Here is a 21,927-nt window from a genome sequence, read left to right on the forward strand (position 1 = left end):
ACATGTTTATAACTCCAGCACTGGCCTCAACGGAATAGTTTCTTTGCTCACTAAAGACTGAAGCAGGGCCTTCTTCAGTTTGACTCCAGCACCCAATAACTTAACTAGGCCAGCAGTGAAGGGGCAGTACTGACCCAATATTTCCCTCTCTGAGAACAATTGCATTAATCACTGCTTTCCAAAACATTGAGGAGTCCAGTACTGGTGTTCACACCTGCAGATGCAATGCAATAAGCAAGTGCTATCAGCAGACTGCCACCTTTAAATATAGGTGATCTCTGTACTTGCCTTTGTGGTTTTGACTTTATTTCCACTGCTGCAAGACCAACCTGAATAGTCTGGTAGTACTTTACAGTCCTCTCCATCCAAACAGGGGTTCATATGACACCACCACTTCTGTAGGACAATGGAAGCTAGAAAAAGAAATAGGAAAGAGAAACAGAATGCAATCTTTTTTTGAATACTGTTGGGTTTAGTAGGGAGCTTGGTTTTGTGCTGTTCAATTGTTTGATTACAAAGGGTAGAGACAAACAGTTATTGTTTTAATAGCTTATCACACTGATTGTGTTTGAGCTAAAAATGTGGCTAAGAAACTTCACCAGTACACAGAAGGGTAAATGCCATATGCAAATGGTGAAGACAGGCAAGTACCGCCAGAGACTGGCTCATTTGAACGTTTGAACTGACCTCTGGAAGTGCCTTTCCATCTCCACTGACTACAAAGATGACTTGCCTCCTTCACTTACATGCTTCATTCAAGTACATGCTATAAGGTGGAATGAAACTAAGGCTTCTTGTTTAACCCTGATATGTGTGTGTGAGACTGGACAAAGAAATGCCAGTTTCTCCCTTCACTGGGTGAGAAAATAGAACTGCACAGAGATGTACACATGTGAGGTCTGTCAGCAAATAGTGCAGATAAGAATGTGGAAGCCACTGGAAAGCATTAGATTATTAACTAAAAATCTACTTGCAGTTACGCTGCCAGTTTTGCAGTGTGTTTTGGAAGACTGCAGTAGCACACCTTAACTGTGCAAATGTATTAATTTTCTACCCTTAAGCCAATTTCCATTAATAAGACCATGCTTGTTATTTTTACAAATATAGTCATGACTTTATAGTACTGCTGTTAACAATAGATATACTTTCCCACAAACAGCTGCAAACATCTGCATGCATTTCTCAGTTTTGCATTGTTTATGGGATTCATCAAAACCCAGAAAATCATTATTAAATATATCAGTTCACAATCTTACATAATCTAAATTGGATTTCAAAATAAAGTATGGCTTAAAATGTTGATTTATTTAGTCTGCATTATGCTACTATGTGCACAAAATACTGAATTGCATGCTTTAAAAGATACCACATCCAAAAGAGAATGACAAAAATAATTTAGTCTACTTCTTGTAAAGCATTTTTTTTCCTTTTAATTTCAAGGTAGATTCGTACTTCTGCAACCTTCAAATTAGGGTGACAAGCAGGCAAGCTGACATCAGGATATTGCTGAAATGTTCATTCAATTACTTTTGTTTTGCACTTTCACTCTAAGCCTACGTGAAAAGCACTCTGAAAAATATACTTCTGGAACACCAGTTTGGCTTTTATAAACCATTCTTTCAATCTCATAAAATTATAAAATAAATGCATGATTCCTTTCACCAGTCATTTGTATCTTAGATCATTTGCATTGATGCTGATTGATTGTTAACAAAACAGATGAAACTTTATTGTGCTTCCTAGGAGGTGAGGGATCATTTCCACTCCAGACATATGGTCCAGTCATCTATTTTATATCTCTGCTACTTTCTAATTTTTTTTTTTATTTCTATACTGTATATATTTCAGGTAAACGTGAGCAAGTCTAGAAGGCCAGATTCAAGAGGACTGAGGGCATGTGCAGAGGTCCCTAAGCAAGCAGGAGATCCTGGTAGCAAGTTAATGTGTCTTCAGAGCTGTGCTTCCAAGCCAGTGAGTTCTCCTGGGAGGCCTGGCTACCTACTGCATTACACAGCTCTGCACAGTGCTGTTGTGAGCATGGATGTGGTGACAAGCTGTGACTTCACCTGCACTCTGACATGTGAACTTGCTTTCATATATTTAGTGCTACCCTAAAAACATAATTTCAACTTCAGACCTTGAAAACAACCTCTCACTCACCTGTCTCCTGCAGGTACCTAGAATCCTTTGTGCCTCAGTTACTCTGATAACTCCTTAGATCCAACCTGTTTCATATTGGTCTGGGTGCAATGTTTTGAGACCACAGAAAATGCACCAAACACGGCAGCTTTTATTTATCCATACAACCTGCATCAACCTGCTCCTAACACCCAATTAAAGAAAAAAGGCATTAGTTGACTGGCCAAAAGTGCAGCACAGGAGTGGGTTCACACAGCATTCTTGAACAATTGTGTCCGTGCAACTTCCTGGTCAATGTAGATCACGTGGAACTGAAGATAGTGAAACTGGCCCATCATCTCCAGGAGTACCATCTTCAATTAAAACAAGCACAGATGTGAATGGGAAACATTGCTCTGTCAATCTGTAACTCAAACAAGATCCACAAGCTCTTCAATAGACTGCATATTTCACCTTCTATTTATGTCTTGTTTAGACACTTTCATAGAAAGTGACTCCCACCCTTCTGTTGACTGATTTCTGTTCTGTGCAGATACCTCTCCTCAGTAATGGCAACACTTTGAAATACTTCATAAAGATCTCATTCCATTAGCTTCCAGAAAATCCCCGATTCTTTGCTGTAGCAATCCACTAATTCTTACATCCATTTTATATCCTATTTCTTTGTAGTTGTAATGTCCACTCTGCTAATCTATATGTCCTAACTGGCTGTAGCAGTTTGTGTCAAACACACCCCTGAAATTAGTCCATTAAAATTCTCCATCGGAGCCTTAGGCTCATCTTCATAGCTAGAGTTCTTTAACTATCATTGTCCCTGTAACTGTGCAACTCACTGGAGGATATAAAGGCTTCCTCTTCTTTTCAGATTGAGGCACTCTTGGAAAGATTTCAACAGATGACTTTTCTATGAAATGACAGCAGCTATGGCACTCTCATACACAACCACCCTCATGAAGGGAAAGAAGACTGCTTTAGTTTGGTATTAGCCGGCTGATTTGCTGGAAATCAGCCAGAAACCAGCCAGAAACCCTGCCAGAAATTAATCTTCTGCTGACGTCACTCCCTAGATAACCTGACTCCATGGAAACAGTAGGTTCACAGAGAATAAAGCCAAAAGCTGTCAATACATCATCTCATCTTGTCTCATGCAATTCACTGTGTTGTGTCCCCAGTTGTGTTTGGCTACACAGTCTTTGTTCTTCCAAACCAATCTGGAACAGGTGAAGAAAGAAACTTCTCCCATTGTCATGTTTTCGGACAGTTAAACAATCTCAGCATGAAACACACAGCCTTAGTTTTCTTCCTCTTCCCACCTTTTCTGTCCTGCTTTCTTCTCCTACATTACAGCACCTGTTAGCAATCATTGTCTCCCTGTGAAGGTATTGAATGTGCTGCAATCCAGTAACTTTTCAATCTGCCTGATAAGCCGAGCTGATTGAACTTCCTCAGTTTCGCACCACAATGCATTTGTCTTTATTAATGCAGTTATTTCAAACACGTTCAACTTCCTGTGAGTAGGACTATGCCATGTGACTGCCTTGGGCTTGTCATTAATTACTCCTTTGCCCCACTGGATGAAATCCACACATGTTTTTGTCAGGAGAGATTCTATATTTGCTTTCGGGTCACTGCTAAAAATGTTGCAGAGTGTCAGGTGTAGAGCTAAGCACTGTGAAATCCCAATAGGTATGTGCCATTTGACTACCACTTCCTCCTCATGACTCTGCGGAGAGATGTGTTTTTGAGGTATGCTAGGTAACTGACACGGAGCAGTGCACACAATGGCATATGTTCCAAATTAAATAGCTTACAAAAAATAAGACTTAAATCCTCAAATGTATTTAGCAACCAAATCTTTAGTTGAATAAATTATACATTATCTTCCAGGGTAACTTGGAAAACATGGGCTTACATGCAGAAACTACCTGTATTAGTCTTGAAAACTCCTCAGGAAATTAAATCAGTTGTGTCTGGCAAATCTCTTTTCAGAAAGCCACATAAACTCTTGTGACCTGTACCCCAGGAATTCCTTGCTAATTGAATACCACATCAGCTTATCAGTTATTTGCGCAGGACTGACATCAGCCTCAGTTATCCCTGAGTATCTAGACCACGCTGCCTACCCTCTCAAAATTGACATAATACTATGCTCTTCTAGACTACCCCAAGTATTCTGAAATACATTTTGAATTACAACAACTGACCAGAGATCTATTAGCTGGCTTGTTAGGACTCTAAATTACCCGGGGTAGGAATTAAAAAAAAATATATATATATTAATCCCAGTAGATGTTGGTTCACATCTTCTTTAGTTAATAATAATTTAGAAAGTACCTCCCTATTGTGTTTCGTATCAAAAGGAGAACGGTGATACTGATCTGCCTGAGCATTAACAATGTCAATATTTCATGCATTATTGGCCAATATTTTTTTTTTTAAAGATTTCTGTGTGTTCTACTTGAACAAGCAAATTCATATTGTCTTTAGTCTGGACAAATATAGATGTCTTTCCTACTCTGCTGGATTAAGCTTTCTTCCCTGTAAATTTTCAGTACACTGTTCATTCTGCTGTGTATTTCCTTTTTTCCTTTGAATACTGACACAGCATTAGCATCCTTTTGAATTCTCACATATTCTGAAATCTATTCAAAAACAGTGGGAGGGAAATCTTCTCAGCTAGTTCTTCTTTATCTATTTCTTATGTATTGATTTTTTGTTCTCTTGCTTCTATATGCTGTCTTCCTTTCAGTCTGGAACCCAGATGGGCTTTCAGCCAAAATTGTCCTTTTTCTTCGTTGCAGCTCTTTGGCCCTACAGAAAATTCTTAAACAATTCTTTAGTCCCGTTCACTTTTTTTCCAATCTGAGTGTTTCTTCCTCATAAATTCTAGGACTAATAGTATTGCCTGGATGGAAGATGACTTTGCTACTGATGATTTACTTAGAGACATTTAACACACTTAGCTAAGATAGCTACTCTACAGATGAAAGTTATTAATGTTTTATCTTCTTGGCAGTAGCTGTTAGACAAGCTGGAGGTACTTACTCAAGGATGTTTATTTCCATAAAGAAAGTGGGTATAAACAAAATCTCATTACTACTTTAAATGTAATTTAGTGATTGACAGAAGAATGGGTTGACGTTTGCTAAGCAAAATTTTCTATAGCTGCAGTCAAGTAGTATAGCTACAGCTCAAGGTAGGATATACAGGCTGTGTGGTATGTCCTCTCTGCATATTTAAATACTTTCTTTCATACGCTCTGCTTTTTTCTGAGTTTAGTGGCTCAATTTATCTACAGCAACATTTCTCAAAGTATCGGATGGGCCTGTGCTTGGAAGCTCAAATAACCCCCAGGAAAATGAGGTGTGCGTGTGTACAGAAGAACTAGCCTTGCTTTTTTTGTTTGCCAATGCTTTTCAATGGCTTTCACAACTAAGTTCAAATACACAAATGACAGAGTTGCTTGTTGGATGCATCCAAAATGTGATTATCTAAGTGTGTTACCATGGGCAAAGGATAAAAAATACCCTGATGCAAAGAGTTCTTACCCTGTACTCTCATCTAGACTATGACAAGTGATTTTACTGTGCTTGTAAAAATGCGAGGAAGATCTCGGTCTGTAAGAAACATTGATTTTCACCTTCATATCCTTCTTTTTAAATTAAGTACTTTGACTTCTCCTACTACCGATTTTAAATTTTCCGAGATGAAAGACACTGTAGAAATGCAAAGCACTCTATAAATGTTAGTTAGGCCCCACAACATGGTAAGTATTACTGCACAACATGGAAAAGGACTGATTCATAGCAATCAAGGCACTTAAGACTTTCACTTTCTGTATTTGCAAGATTTAACTAGCTTTTACTTTCCTTTTGCACCACTTCAACACCTTTTCCTAGGAACTCACCTTGATTTCTATCATTTCTTCTGTAACACCAAAGTATTTAGCTTCCTCCTTAGCACATATCATGAGAAAAATGTCACTTCTATGTGTGGGTGTATGTCTGATGTGATTATGCAAACATCCATTCTGACTTAGCTCAAATAGGGGACCTTCCTGAAATGTTGGTAGCTGCGAATATTGGTACACATATTCACCACCTCTTTGAGCAGGGCTTAGCCTTAACATATAGTGCTGCTCCAATAAACTGCTGCTTTAAATCTGACCTTCTGTAAAATTCTTTAGCATCTGTCAATCTGTTTCAAAATGTAAACACCCAGCTGGCCTATGACTGTATCCTAAAAAACATGATGATGGGCTTTATAAGCTTATTTCATGGCCTATATATACAAAAGGGCATAACACCCAATAGTCATCGACAAGGAGCTTTGTTTGATGAACTAGGCTCTACCCCCACCCAAATTAACAAACAACCTGTCACTGAAACCCAGTGGGATCTAGGTCTGGAAACCCATATGCTGCAAGACTGAGAAAACTATGGAAAAATACCCAACTAAATTAAAAACCTGTAAAATACTAAAACCAGCTGTATAAATTTCAAATGAGAAAGTCTTGTTTTAATTTGGTTACAATTTACTGGGAAAAAAAAATCTGAATAGGTTATAGCAGAAAGCTGCTCATATGTGAAGTTCGAGTCCAGAACAGAACGGTAAGTACAGTCTAGATTTTGCCAAAATCCCAGACCTTTGCAGTCTTCCATATTCTGTGAGAATCTATTCCTTGCGGTATTCTTAATTTCTCATGGAGCATCTACAATCTATGATTAGTGATATGCTTGCCTGGCCTAAAGAAAAGCTAGAATCAACTCTTGCTTTCCTGGGTTGTTAACACTAAACCAGAAATCAGACCTTCATTTTAAAATAGCAAGGAGAAGCAGACTTCTGTAAAATCATCATGCAGATCTCGATAAAATTAGCTGTAATTATTCAATTATATAACCATCCGTTTGTTTGGTCAAAAAAAGAAAACATCATTACATTCCAATAGCTTTATAAAGGCTCCTACTCTGCATAGAACATGAAATACAATCCCATTTACTCTACTCCAATGGTCTTTTGGGGGCTTCCCAAGAACAATTGAAATATGCAAATTCTGAAAGGTTCACAGGCAACTGATTTCACCCTATTTACTATTGTTTTCCAGCATGACTTTTACAGAGATATTTTCCTTTTGAGCATGTGTAGAAGAGGCTAGAATCCAAACGGAACATATTTTCTAAATCCAAATAGAACTGCTATAAAAACTACTACACACTACCCTACTTTTACCAAGAATTCCAAAAGGTAAAAGCAATTCTCTGTGTATGACTAAAAATTATGTAGTCTGACCCAACAGGTGGGTGGTACTTTCTGGACACATACTCAATGAATGTGAACTACATTGTTTTCTCGTTTTGTCCAAGTAGTAAAGTAATTTGAAGGTGGTCAGTCACTGGAACAGGCTCCCCAGGGAAGTGGTCACAGCACCAAGACTGTCAGAGTTCAAGGAGCATCTGGACAACGCTCTTTAGTCGTATGATTTAGTTTTAGGCAGTCCTGCAAGGAGCAGGGAGCTGGACTCGATGATCCTTATGGGTCCCTTCTAACTTGAGAGATTCTATGATTTGAGGTAGGAACTAAAGGTACCAACCACCATATGCATGTCATGCATGATCAACAGCACAGAGATAATTGCTGCCCTAATGTAAATGATAACTACTACTGGATAAGGTCTGAAGTTCAAAGAAAATATTTTAAAAGACTACTACAAGCCAATTGCTCTATAAAACCTTTTCTTTTGTTAGAAAAGTAACTCTGTGCTTTGGGCATGTCCTTCCCTTTAAGCTCTGGGCAAAATCTAGGCAAATTAAACAGCCCTGTGTTCAGTAAAAAGGAAATGAAAAGAAAAGAAAATTAAATGTCTGTATCAGACAGAAATACGCAAATTCAAGACATAAACTGTTTCTGGCTTCCCCAGTGTAGAAGCCTACTGAAGTATATGTATGGAGTGGGAGAAAACACATCTAATCCCGAGGCTAAGGAAAGATAGTTATAGTTTCTGTGCTACAGCAACTGAATAACACTGACTGTAGTCCCATTGCTTGCAAAAATAAGTGAAGCATGTTAAAGCATTACCCTAAGGGGTGAGGGGGAATCAAAGGCTTTCACTTTAGAAACCAAAATCTTACATTCATAATATTTTGTTGTATTTAATTTCAACTATACTTGAAGAAAAGACAGCTACTAAATTCTTTCAGCAACTATTCGCATTGACAAACTGAATTAAGCTTCTATGGTATCGTGCATTTATATCTTTCTATCATGGAAAGACAGCATCACCTTTGCAATCCTTAAGCAAGTTTAAAACAATGCCTGACTTTTATTATCTGTTGTATGTAAAAGTATTTCTGCTGTTTGATGTGTCACCTAAAAATACAGAAAGTACTTCTGATTTGACAAGAAAACTACTTAACAAATTGCACGGTTAAAGCTGGTTTTTTTCCTGAATTACAAGGCATGAAGAGACTAAGCACCTAAAAAAAATAAAAATTCTACTTTCTTAAATAAGAGGTTCTCAAAACAGAAAATAGGTTAAAAAAATCAGACATTGCACGTATTTAGAGTTTTGTGTTTAAAACTAAATTTCTCTGAATGTTAGATTAAAAATTGGATTTTGAAGCTTTTGTTTTATATTTAACTTGTAATGGTTGCAATTTTGCGTGAAAAATAATGAAAACAGAAGCGTCTTGCTTATGAATTAATGAAATGGGGGATCTGGTAACTTCTAGGCTTTTTCTAAAAAAAAAAAAAAAAAAAAAATCTGTCTTGGAGTAACTGTTTACTAAGTTAACAACAAGAGCAGCAGCCCCGCCAGGGAATAGACTCTGCTGGTGTGAAAAGGAAGAATGATAGCTTACAATTTCTGAACTGCTGGTAAGCCAGAGAGGAAAATGGTGGGGGTGAAGTGCAGAGTGAACCTCAGGGAGGCAAGTTTTATATAGCCTCAGAAGTCCTGGTCACAATCAAGGTAAGATTTTAGCTTTAGTGTATATAATCGATTTAATTTTGAATAAGTTATACTGCTAAAAGCATAAGGATGGCAACGCTGAGCTCTGTGAGGATTTCAACATCCACCCAGGAAGGTGATGGACTAAGGCAACTGTACCATATTTTTCCTTCATCAGGTATGTGACCAAGCTCAGACACTGTGTCCTGTGCAGCAGCATGCTTGCTCTGCTCTCCAAACTCTAATGTATTTGGGGTTACAACACATGAAACTGAATAGACATGGGGCATCGTTATAGCACTGATGTCCAGCATACGAGACCATTAGGCACATAAAATGGTAAAACATCCATCTAGAGAACAGCTCTCAAAATCAGATGTCCCAGCACTATCTGCATGCCCAGTCTTAGGGCTGCATTTATTAACCAGTGACTTTTTAGCCAAGCTACTAAGTCTAAAGACAACTGGAAGGGTTAATATCATAAGCTTGGATTTCTTGGCTTATGCTGTTTTCAGACTAGTTTTAAAGGAGAATTCTTCTGTGAAAAAAATTAAGAAGTATTATTGGCACAGACATGAAATGGACGAGTACATATATTAAGAGGATTAATTACACCCAGATTTATGCACAGACTCATTATCATCAATGCACAGAGATGTTTCCAAAATTAACAAAAGGAAGGATTATGCTTTTGAGGCAGTGGGAAGTCAAACAATCAAGGAGACTAAACTTCTCAAACAATCTTAATGAACCATGAGTGAGTGGGAGACCGCTTACCTTCCACGCACGAGGGCTGAGCCCTTGTCGTACCAGCCACCTGCCCTGGGAAGCAGGAGCACTTGACTGTTTGCGATCGTTCTTCAATCCGGTTCTTATTGCAGCAACGATGCACTGCCACAACTTCGCATGTCCCTTGCTTGACTTGGTGCTGGCCTAATAGTTGCAGAGATAAGTGATGGAGAGCAAAACAAAACATCAGTGCATAAAGAAAAAGCCGGTTCATACAGTCCTACAAGATACTGAATCTCTCGAACACCAGTTTAAATCCCAGGAAGATGAAGGGGCAAAGCACCTTGTAGGATCTGGCTTATTCCCCAAGTTTATCCTATACTTACTAATAAAGATTAGTTCATTATAACAAGTCAATTTTTCAATCTGTCTTCCCTGTCCCTTACAAAGCCATAGGGAGAAAAGGAGATTGGAGTAGTCAATCAGATGGATTAGAGAAGAAGACATGCAGAGACAGAGTACACTCCTCCTTCCTTTGGCTTCCTGTCTCACATTAGGTTTTATATTTAATTCTTTCCCTTCGTAAATGAACACAATGGACACGACAATCTTTAACGCAAGGGAGACTTATCTTAAATAGTAGGGAAACTTTCTAATACAACAACATGTAAGCACTGCTTGCTCTGCCTATCATTGCAGGTAGGCTAAGAACAAGGTAGGCTGAAAAGCTGTCATAGATAGTCAAGTTTTGTCAAAAAAAAACCCAAACAAACCAACCCAAGCTATATGGATTTCTCCCAGCCCATTGTGAAGAAACTTGTGATAAATATGCTATCCCATTGCTTTCCTCTCAAGTGCCTTTCCTCACAATTCACTGTCCCCTATTTCTCTATTTTTCCCTCCTCTCCTTTCCTTGCTCCTGCCTTTACATCTTCGTTCCAACTGCTCCTTGCACCTGACCATTTTCCTCCACTGCCAAACTTACTCTCTGCCCTGCCTAAAGCCCTTTCTCAGAAACCTCACTTCACAAAACCCCTCTCCTGTTTGTGTAAGTCATTTCCATGTCCTCGCTTTCTTGAATAGCCTTCAAGTGCTTCATCTTGCATTTGTCTTGTCTTGTTTAGAGTAGAGCCTTGGATGGCTCTTATCTGTATTTGTAAAGCACCTTGTAAATTAACAGCACTACACAACAGGGTGGGTTTTTTAATAAGTGAGCTAGACAGAGAGAGAATGCTGAGAATAATAAAAATATTCACCATCAAAGCAATACAGGCTCCGTACATGAGAAGAGACCACAATACAGATATTGGTGTAGGTGTGTGTAATATCAATGGTACAGCAGGCTAAAGAAAGGAAGGTGAAGGGGAGAGCACTCTTCAGGAACAGACGATCCTCCAAGTAGCAAGCCTGGAGGATTGTCCTGTTTCCTACTGACTCCATGCTTGTCCCGGTTTGGTTTGTTCTTTTTTTTTTTTACAGTATCTGTTACTAACTAATTCCAGACACAGGATTTTGAGATAGAGAACACTGTGGTCTGATGCAATATGGCCAGGCTTACGTCCTTATAGATGAAATCTTACTGAGTGATTAAGATCACTGTACTTTTTGGGCAGAAATTTTTATAAGTTGATTAAGTGGAAAATCTTAACCTTCAAAAGAGTTACCAATGCAATTTAGGCTTCTAAGGGAGTTTTCCAAAAAAAGGAGAGTATTCAAATATATATACAACTTTTTGAAAGATGGGCTTGGCAATGTTCTTCTGCTGTGTGTGTTCTGGTTTCACAAGTATTTGTAGCACAGCTAAAGGGCTGCCTGACTTTTGTTGCCAAATTTGTATTCACAACAACCTCAACAGACAAGAAACTATGTATATGCAATCTTGGAAAGGAAATTTAGTCTTCTATTTGTGCATTCAACATGTAAAAAGAAATTATATATACAGAGATGTTTTGGGGGGGGGGTGTTTCTGAGGAAAAAGCTACACTGTACTTTTAAGCAAGATATGCTACAGCAGAAAAATGCATAATGTATTTTACAGGAAGATGGAAAAATGTTGAGGACAGCATAAAAGTATCTTACATAGCTAGTGTAATAAGTTTATTCGCAGATTGTGATTTTTCATGCAACTACCTAATACCCATATCATAACAAACATGAAAAAAATGAAAACAGCTACCAGCTTGTAGGACAGTAGCTTCTCTGTAAGTCAATATGGAAAATAAATACACAAATAGAGAAATTAAATTGGCCATGCCACTTCATTCCAAAGTATTGTTCTACAAAACACATTGCATGACAATGTTTGGGGATAATAAGCAGATGGCCAGAGGTTCTGACAGAAAAGATTTTGTAAAATGAGGTTGTTAATTTAAGAGACTATATTTATTTATTAGATCTACAGCCTCAGTCAAAACTCTTTGGAGTAAACAGTGCAAATTTCCGTTCGTTTCCTACAGTGCTTACAGTGGTGTTCCTGCATTGACTGGAGTCAACAACAGAATTTCTGTTGGCTTCAGGAGCACAAGGTCACAGTCTGGACTGTCTCTTGAGAAGGAGATTTCATAAAGGAGGGAAGAAAAATAAAAAATTTGGAACTGCTCAGGCCACATACTTGAGTTTGCTATGTATCTCCTCTGAAAGACCAAGGGGCCAGGTCTTCTTTTTAATCAAAGTCATTATTCACCAGACATCAGATGCCAAGATGAGAGTAGAAGCCATTTTTTCAGAAGGTACATCATAAGGATGGACCAGATCCAGCTCCAATGACCAACATGTAGCTGAAAGAATGTCTGTTTTCAAGCTCAAATCCCACTTCCGTCAAGTGAACAGTCCTGTTAAGTCAATACCAAAACAAATCAAACCGGTTGGCCCTGAGCATACAGCCCAAAAAACCCGGGGCTCGCTTTCAATTATCTTGTTTGAATTTTAAAGCAGTAACAGCGCTCCCCTGAAGTACCAGGAGTCAGCAGGCACACAGATACTTGCCGAAGGCAAAATAAAGTTACCTCACAAATGCATCCTTTCGTTTAGTAGCTGTTTTACTGTACACTTATTCATGCTTCGCAGCTACACAAGCAGGTAAGAGAAGGTGTCCCCTCTTTGTCTGCTGGCAGGGGTAGGATGCTAAGGTTTGAAAGTACTGCTGCCATGCAAAGGAAGACAATGCTCTCCTCCCTTGTCCCTAGTACGCAGATCTTACGGAGTACAACAGTGAAAGGCACTAAAAGCCAAAGACATCTGCATGCATCATTTGCATTAATTGGATTGCCCTTGTAATAGTCTTTTCCCTCCTACACATTCACATCTATACTTCCTCCCGCTTGTTCACGCACATCTTACCACTTTTTATTCTGTTGAACACCATACGCATTTCTCCTTAAAATTCAGACACATCTGTGAACAGGTGCTGTACAAATGCTAAGTGTTAACATGCTAGATTTCTGTCCCGTTTTTGTCAGTGTTCAGCAACCTACAGACCAAGCACTCAGTTTGCAGTGGCTGTCAGATTTAAGAAAACTCACAGAATACCTTAAAAACTAACGATCATCTCAGTCTATTCTCTGCCTAGATCTACTGAAACCTGTTGTATCAAAATTCAGGTGCCCAATGGCACGAAAAAGAAAGAATATAAGAATACCTGCCTGTACATTTTAATCTCCATCTCGCACTAGATAAACCAGGTTTAAAGTACATTTAAGCTACAGCTGAGAGCATAATGACAGAAAAACTCACTAACAGCCTTAAAATATTTTATAATCAGTGGATTCTCAGGAAGCCAAGGCATTAGAGGAGCAGGGACTTAAGAATTTTTTAAGTGTGAAGATCACAGTAAGTGAATTCTACACCAGACACATAAGGAAAGCCATTTCAGGGAGAACTGCAGTGAGAGATAGGGAGAAAGCCAGGCTCTGTAGAGCAAAGCCCCTTTGGGTGCACTTACAAAAAGCCCATAAATCCATAGCTCTTCACCTGCAAACCTATTCAGATCTGCAACCTAAGGGCTGTCAATATTTGCAGTTGAAATTCAGTTACATCTTCACATTTAAATAAGAAAACTCTCCAAGGAGAGATACAGCAACAGTACCAGAGAAAGGTTCCTGTCGTAGAACACCTTCAGCATACCGAAAAGGGGACGTTTGCCAGCCAGGCACTGTGGAGGACAGAGGATGAACATTGAAAACTATGGGGCTCTGGGTTACCTCTGATCAGCAGTTTGGCACATGTGTTGCTCTCCATATCCCAATTTCTTTACAGCTTAGCTTCCCCAGAAATACCAATGCTATTCCAGTTCACTAACACTTTCCCTATCTCTCCATACACGGCACAGACGTAACAAGATTCAGCTTGCTAATGGAAGCAACATCCAGGACGTTCCCTGCTATGAATTTTGCTGCTTTTCATAATGAGATACCTGTGGATAATAACAGCCTTCAGGTGCCCACATCCAGAATGCCTCCTAATGACCTCATGGACTGACCACATGAAGGCTCTGTGACCATTTCTTTGTCACCTGTGGGCCTTCCAGCCCAGAAGATGGTAGACTGTGTAGAGCTGCTAGGCAGCCTTCACAGTTGTCAGAGAAGGCAGTTGTCATCTCTGAAGAACAAGAAAGTACAGACTAGGAGGTTATTAGGCTTGCACATTACAAGCCAGCACAAGCGTTGTGAGTAGAGTTGACTAAATAATCACCACTGAACTGTTTATTCTCAGTTTAATACATTTTTTCAACTAACATATTTGACAAGACCTTATTTTGACTTTCTTCATGGAAGTCAGGGGGCAGATATGCAATTAATGCTTCTAAAACTCTTTGAAATCCTCAAATGAAAAGAGGGAAATACAATTATTGTTAATAAAATATCAAATATCACAGTGATGTACTTCAAAACTACAAGGAAAATATCAAAGAAAGAGGAAGGCTTTCAGAAGGTTGCTAGCCAATTCTGTCCACATCCATTTCATCTCTGTGACTAATTCCAATCACTCCCAAGGAGTACTCTTCCAATGCAATATACATGCAGGCAGAATGCCTTTATCAGAAATCCTGAATAACCTCCTCTTTTTCTAATTTCTTAGCTAAGAAATGTATGGAAGAGACACATTTAAAGTGAGTTTTTAATCTCTGTTTCATAAGCTACCCTCTTTGATGAAGAAAACAACTAGTACTGTGGAGAATAGCATATCTAGACAGTAGGACAATATGACCCTAGCTCAGCACATTCTTCAGTAAGCCTCAAAACCAGCGAGCTTGGTCTGCACAAAATCAACTGCATCATACTGAGAGAGTGGTGAAGCACTGGAAGAGGCTGCCCAGGGAGGTGGTGGAGTCACCATCACTGGAGGTGTTTAAGGAACATGTGGACGTGGCATTGTGGGACATCGTTTAGTGGGCACGGTGGGGTTGGTTGACAGTTGGACTTGATGATCTTACAGGTCTTTTCCAACCATAGTGATTCTGTGTGTGATTCTGTGTGATTTATTTAAAGGGTAAGAGGATGTCTGTCAATAGGGAGATGAATGGCTATGGAACCTAATATTACAGACAACAGTAAGAGAAACAAGTGAGTTTAGAAGTCAGCACTGATGCTGTTTGGAAGAAGAAAGCACTCTAAAAAGCTTGGTGCCAGTTCATCATCTGTTCCACCTTCATCTCATGCTGGCTTTTGTTTACAAATACATGAACACACAGAAGCACACATCAAGAGGCAAATAGTCTTAGACAAACACATATATTAAAGGAAATAACATTTGCTATTTTTCACATTTTTTCCACCAAACATATTTATGAAAACCTTTCCAGCTCATGAAGTGGTTTTTGGGGGGAAATGGGAGAAGGGGTGTTTCTAAAGATGACACCTCTTCTCAAGAGAAGAAGCTAAAAGTCAGTTGGAAGGTAAAATCAACACACCATCTTCTAGGCTGAGAATTTCAGCGGAGCTTTTCTCTGTTATCATTCCATCAGCCACTGGATCTTTTCATAATAATTTCACATTCATGTCAAGGTCCTGACTTAGATGCTCTCCTTCCTTAAGGATACACAATATTTACATGTATACTTTCTCATAAATTGTCTCTGCATATGCAATTCAGTCCAGTTTCACTAGTAAAGTTTTACCTTTTCACTTGTGAGCAGTAAAGGACTGTTCAGAGATAGTCCAGAACTGCCACAAAAGGCCAGTTCAACTGCTCTACAGATAAACAGACAAGAAATATCTTCCTATAATCACCTGCCCATGATAATAGGCAAGGTAAGATTAAGCACACACACCAAAAAAAAAAGAGAGCAAGGAATCCAGTTTGCTATCCATTACTCTCACATTCCTCAAATGCATAGTGGTATTGTGATTACTAGAGCTAACATCTGTAACAAAACAAGCAAGCAAAGATAAAATGATCTCCCAGATGAAGGAATTGAGGTTGACGCTCACACAATGTGCAGGTTTCAAATCAAAGAGTTTCTCACAGCCCATAAAATTACAGCCTTTGTTCCAATCAAGACATTTGTGCTTCATTGGTTGTGGAAGCCAGTAGTATGGCATGTGCAAAATCACAATCAGCATTTTAACTGGATAACCAGGGAACCAGCACTGAACTACTTTAACTTGTTTTGGGCAAGAAGTTACACCCGAGGAAAACAACAACTCTCAAAATGAGCAACTAATTTGAGAGGAACCCTAGGGGTACAGTAGATAGAGATGTGTATTTGAAAAAAAGGTGAGTGATCTCAAACCCTGATAATGAGACCCAAAAAGTTAATGAAATCAAAAGTATAACCTTTCAGTGCAGGTGGAGGAACATGCTGACACAGCTGGAAAGAATCATGTAATACAGTGAATTCTTTGGCGAGTGTCAGAGGTCACATCCATATGGAGATTAAAGTCCCCTGGAATAAGTAGCATAGGTGACCTTAGATCAGGCACAAGCACTGAGACTTCTCCAAGGAATGCAGCATTAAAACTGAGTGGTCGATAAATCAAAACAGCCGAGACCAAAGTAGGTGCTGTAAATGGGGGAGGGAGGAGGGAAAAGTTGCTGTAAATGAAAAGAAAGGTGGATGAAGAGTGACCTGGAAGCAAAAACAAATTAAAACATGAGCCTCTCTACCTGCTGGGGTGCTACGCTGAAGTTGATCAATAAGGACTGCCTTTCAGCCAGGCAGTAATATTCATCCTGGTTCAAGCACACGTATCACTTGTACCAATGAAATCTAAGAGCATGAGACTTCATAAAGTACCTCAGAGTAAAGTAGTGCTAATCATTTCCTGCAGGAAACTTTCTACTGTGTGGCTATTTTAGGTGAGGCACAGAAGAAAATACAAGGGAAAGATTTGGTTTTCCATCACGGCTTGTAGCAAATGAGCAACATTGTGCCCTGTAATATAGAAGTATTTCCCACATGTCCCATTAACATTCACTCTCACTATTACATGCAGACCACTCTTTTTCTCTCACTTGTTCCTTCCTTCACAAATTTATCATGAGAGAAGGGGAAAAAGAATGAAACTAGCTCCCTAGAGAGAGTTCTGCTTGCCTGAAGAAAGCAGGTACACACACGTCTGTATAGGCCAGGCTTACAGTTATTCACCAGTTTGTAAGCAAAAATTAAATCTTCTGCCCCCATGGTGAAGCTTGATGGCCTCTAAAAACAGGGTCACGCTTGCCATAGGAAAGCAAAAGTAGCATATCTGGGAATACAAACTGGGAAGGGCTATCCCATCCACATCCATGACTAGCTCTTCATCGATGGCAGAAGCCATCCTGACCAAGACATCATCAGTGCAGCCCTAGCAGGCACCGGGGCCCAGGTGAGCTCACTGTCCCCAGCAGCCTGCTGCCATTTGCAGCTGCTCACCACATCCAAAGGCGATACTGCACTTGTACAACTTATTACTTCACATCTATGGCATGACCGAAGTTTCTTTAATATTATCATAAACTTTAAGAAAGAAAAAAAAGAAAAACTCTTAAGTCTGCCTCATGTATGCAACAAAATAAATTTTGAGGATTAGGCCCGGTGCCCTTCCGAGCATTCCTCCATCACCTGAAACATCAAATGACCATTTTGGTCTTAAGCTGTGTAAAACAAATGTTTGTAATCCACTAAATACCAGAGGTATTTTTAACCCAGTTCAAGCTCATTCATCAGACATGATATTTGTTTAGAGAATATGAAACAGCAATTGTCATCTGAGTCATTAGGCTCTGCAGATTAAGTAAATGGCAGTTGCCAGAAAACAAAGATGATGTTTAGGAAAGAAGCATTTTCTTCATTTCAAGTGAAAATTGAATTTTTATTCTCATGTCCAAGTATAATGGGTAAAACTGAGGAACACAACCAAGGAAACTTGCACTCTGTTCCATTTCAGTACTCAAAACAGCTTAAATTTACAAGCTACAAAGAACTTCTGTTTTTCTGGGTTTTATTTCTTAAGTGTGTTTCCCTCCTTAAATGAAATTACTTTTATGGGACTGTAAAGTAATACGACTTTGCCTGAATTTAGCAGTTAGAGGTAGACAAATGAATAATTATTCATTAGTTAACCCTCATTTGAGAATCTACTCAAGAAAGATCCAGACATAACTGTTGGCATGAAATGGTATGGTTTATGGAAGTTTTTCTGGTTGTCCTGTTTGACAGTCTTAATTTAAAGGACTGACTTTGGCAATGAATCTCACTTTCCACTAATTGCTCTGTGTTTATTAAAATCATTCAGCAGTATTTGCTGCTACTAGAAGAATTGTCTTTGGCAAAACACAGGACCAGTGGATAAGACTGTGAATTTGAGTGATACATTTCATTGCTGAAGTGAGATGAAATTTTCATGCAATAGGCAAATCAGGCAAATGGAATTTCGAGGAACGTTACAAGCAATCAGATCAGTTAATGCATTGGGCACCAGGCCCTCAGCTCCTCAGCTGGTCTTTAATCCCTGGAAAAGCCCCTATGTCTTGATCATCACTGATTAATTATTTTCATAGTTTGCCTCATTTTATATCAGGTTTTATACAGCTGTAATGGTTATCTTGGGTTTATTCCGATGGAATGGACAAGAAAAGCATCACAGCAGTCCAAGTATAAGATCCAGCTGCCAGTTAAGCAATAACAGGTCATAAAACTAAATTGCACAAATGCATTTTTAATTCTGAGTGGCATGAGGACTTATAAATGGTTTCAGTATGTGCAGACTGTATCCAACCTGCCTGAACAGCTAATTGAACTTAAGCTATTTTAACTATTATATCCATAAGTGCAAAGCATGTGAGGTTTCCAGAATGCCAACAGACTTTAAGTCATTATTATTGAACGATGTTTTTTTTCTTACATGGAAAAAAATAACCCTGCAGAGTACCCACCATTTTATTCTACACTGTAGCAGTGAAAGAGACAACGATAAAATATAGTCACAAACAAAAAAAAAAAAAGAGAATCAGAATCAGATAACAATTTCCCATAGGCCCACATTATAACTCATGACCCTGACTTACACTGCTAACAATAAAATAATAATTAAAAAGAACGTCAGAATTCAGAAGTTGTGAGGGTCTGTATATTTCCTATTTCATACTGACAACTCTTTTTCAAAGCTTCACCATTAGTATTTTTTTTTCTTTTCAAGGTTCTGTAGATCTCTTGAGCCTCTCACCTTTCACTTTTTAATCTTCTTTACCTAAGAATAAATGTGCAAATCTAAAATTTTGACATTTCAGTTGCAAGCTGTAGCCCAGGAAAATCCCAGAGAGGTGCAGTTTGGAGAGCCAAATCTGGAGATCTGTGCTCAATAACTAGGTGCATGTACAAACAGGTGCTGCCACAACATACATCCTTCACCTTATTTCCTCCATGTTATTTATTAACCCTATGATCTTATGCAGCAAAAGGCCTTTTTGCAGTCAGTATACTGCTTGTTCTACCCAAATTTGGCTTTTTTCATTTGGCAACTAGCAACAATAAAGATATTTCACCCAGGCTTACAACGTGAGTTGCTGTGAAAAAGCTATATAAATCAGTAAAAATAGAGTGTTAATAGACCCTTCTCAGAAATGGAAGAACTAGAGGTTAAGACATTCTTTTCCTGTTCCACAGATCCCCTTCCAAGCACCGGAGAACCCAACCCTTCTTTCATTCTTATTAAAATGGACAGTCCTTGACAATGATTAGGTAGATTTTTCCATTTTAATTAAGCCATTCAGCTTAAAGTGAAAAATTAAAATATAACTTTAAAATGGTACAGAAGCTACTGTATCCCGTAACCTGTACAAGAGGAACAAAGTGAAGAGTTACATCAAAAGTCTCCCTCCACACCATGTCTTAGCTTTGACAGAAAGAGACTAGAAGTCTGGGAGAAAGTCCAACAGTTTAAGCCTTAAATCATAGTCAAGCCTCAACGTCATCATTCAAAGAACCAAAAAGGTTCTTGACTCTTGTAGATTACTGTATTTGGAAGGGGCTTTTCTACCATGAGATGGAAATTTGCTCCCTGATAACTGAGCACATCTATTTTGTGATGTAGCAGCTGCAATAACAGCACTTTCCCACACCTGTATGTAGCAAGACAGTGGCTTAGTCCCAGGACACTTGACAAAGCACAGTCGGATTGGAGGCTCAAAGGAGGTAGAATTGAAGGGGAAGTGTCAAATTCCCAAGGTTTTTAGATGTCCAGTTCTTACGTTGGCAATAAAACCTATTTGAAATCAATGGAAATGAGATGTTTAAATAGCAGGAAGACACTTGGATATCTTCCTAGATCTTGGCCAAAAAAAAACCCAGGTCAGCCAGGAAAGGGGACATACTTCATTCACTACAGAAGGGAGGGATTGCCCTTTTTAGCAGGAACACTTGTCACAACTGGGCAAGTTGCAGAAACAATGTAGTGAAATTGTCTTTCTAAAGTATCCCAGCTAGCTTGTCAGATTTGACAAACTTTTATTCTTACCAGAAAACAACAGGCTTCCTCACCTGGTGAATTTTCCCTTGGCCCTAATGAGACTATCAGCAAATGCAGAGATGAATTAGAATAGTCATTAAGGAGGCAGAGCATAAAAAATGAGCCACAGGAAAGGTCAGAGCAACAAGGGTGAATGAAGAAGAGCACGTGCCCTGTCACAACCACTGCAGATGTGAAGGAAACAACCAGGGGAGAGAAGCAGATGTTCCTGCTAAAGCTGTGCAAATTTGACGGCTGCTCTCAAGGATAATGGAGCAGCCATAGGTGGCAGGAGAGGGCACACCATTAACTTACACAGTGCTGGTTAGACTCCCCCAAGAGCCATTGACTTTAACAGCAATGCTCCACCATCTCCCCTGTCTGAATAAGATTAAAGGTGACCTGGTACAGTTGTCATTAGTTCCACTATCTTTCCACAAAGATGGTACTCTAATTAAAACGGTTGGGTTTTTCCTCTTGCAGTGTGCACATTACAAAGGGGAAACTTTTAAAATGTTTCTTCTGATCATATTCTCAAAAAAAAAAAGTCAAATCAACAGTTATACTGCTTATTTTTCTTACCTTTAAAAACTCTGTTGACTTTAACTCATTAGAAAACAATTTTTGTTCGTGTGGTTGACTTTTCTTGATCTTAAAAGATGCATTGCCTCCCTGGCAAGATAAATTGTCAGAATGCTAACTAACTTTGAAAGTCTGGGGACATTGTCAGATTATATATAGTGTCCTTCTGGTACTTCCTTTAACTCAGTGTCCCACCAGGGACACGGTGGGAAGGATGAACAGGCATGGCTTGTGATAGCTGTTCTACAGAGCAGTAGCAGCTTCATAAAGGCAGATTCCTCTGCAAAACCCCTTGCCTGAAGTTCCTGGGAACCCAAGAAAAGGTCAGTTTAGTCTGTGGTGAATCACAACAGCAGAAGTCAGCAACAACTGCATTAGTGCCATGTCATTAATGAGCTCTGAAGTCTTTCATAGTCTATACAACACATTTGCACACTAGCTGGATAGGCTGTGGAAAAAGACTTCTCTTCCGCTCACACCTGTTCAACTCCTGTTATTTTCAGAGCTTTCTAGGACTCTGTGTGTGGTTGGAGTGCCCCCCTCACACTGTTCTTCGACTAGCCTCCCCTTTAAACATGAACTACTCTATGCCTCCCTCTGCGGACA

General features: G+C 39.1%; 1 protein-coding gene across 1 annotated transcript in view; it reads right to left on the reverse strand.

Moving 5' to 3' along the window:
- Positions 1-261: 261 nt before the first annotated feature.
- TAFA4 (TAFA chemokine like family member 4) overlaps positions 262-21,927 on the reverse strand; it is a 51,230-nt gene continuing 29,564 nt past the window's right edge. The window contains exons 3-4 of the mRNA XM_009808389.2: positions 9,863-10,018; positions 262-413 (exon numbers count right to left, since the gene is read on the reverse strand). Of these exons, the coding sequence (XP_009806691.2) occupies positions 262-413; positions 9,863-10,018 (308 nt within the window). The remainder of the gene's footprint in view (positions 414-9,862; positions 10,019-21,927) is intronic.

Source organism: Gavia stellata, chromosome 12 (assembly GCF_030936135.1).
Source record: "Gavia stellata isolate bGavSte3 chromosome 12, bGavSte3.hap2, whole genome shotgun sequence".
NCBI lineage: Eukaryota > Metazoa > Chordata > Aves > Gaviiformes > Gaviidae > Gavia > Gavia stellata.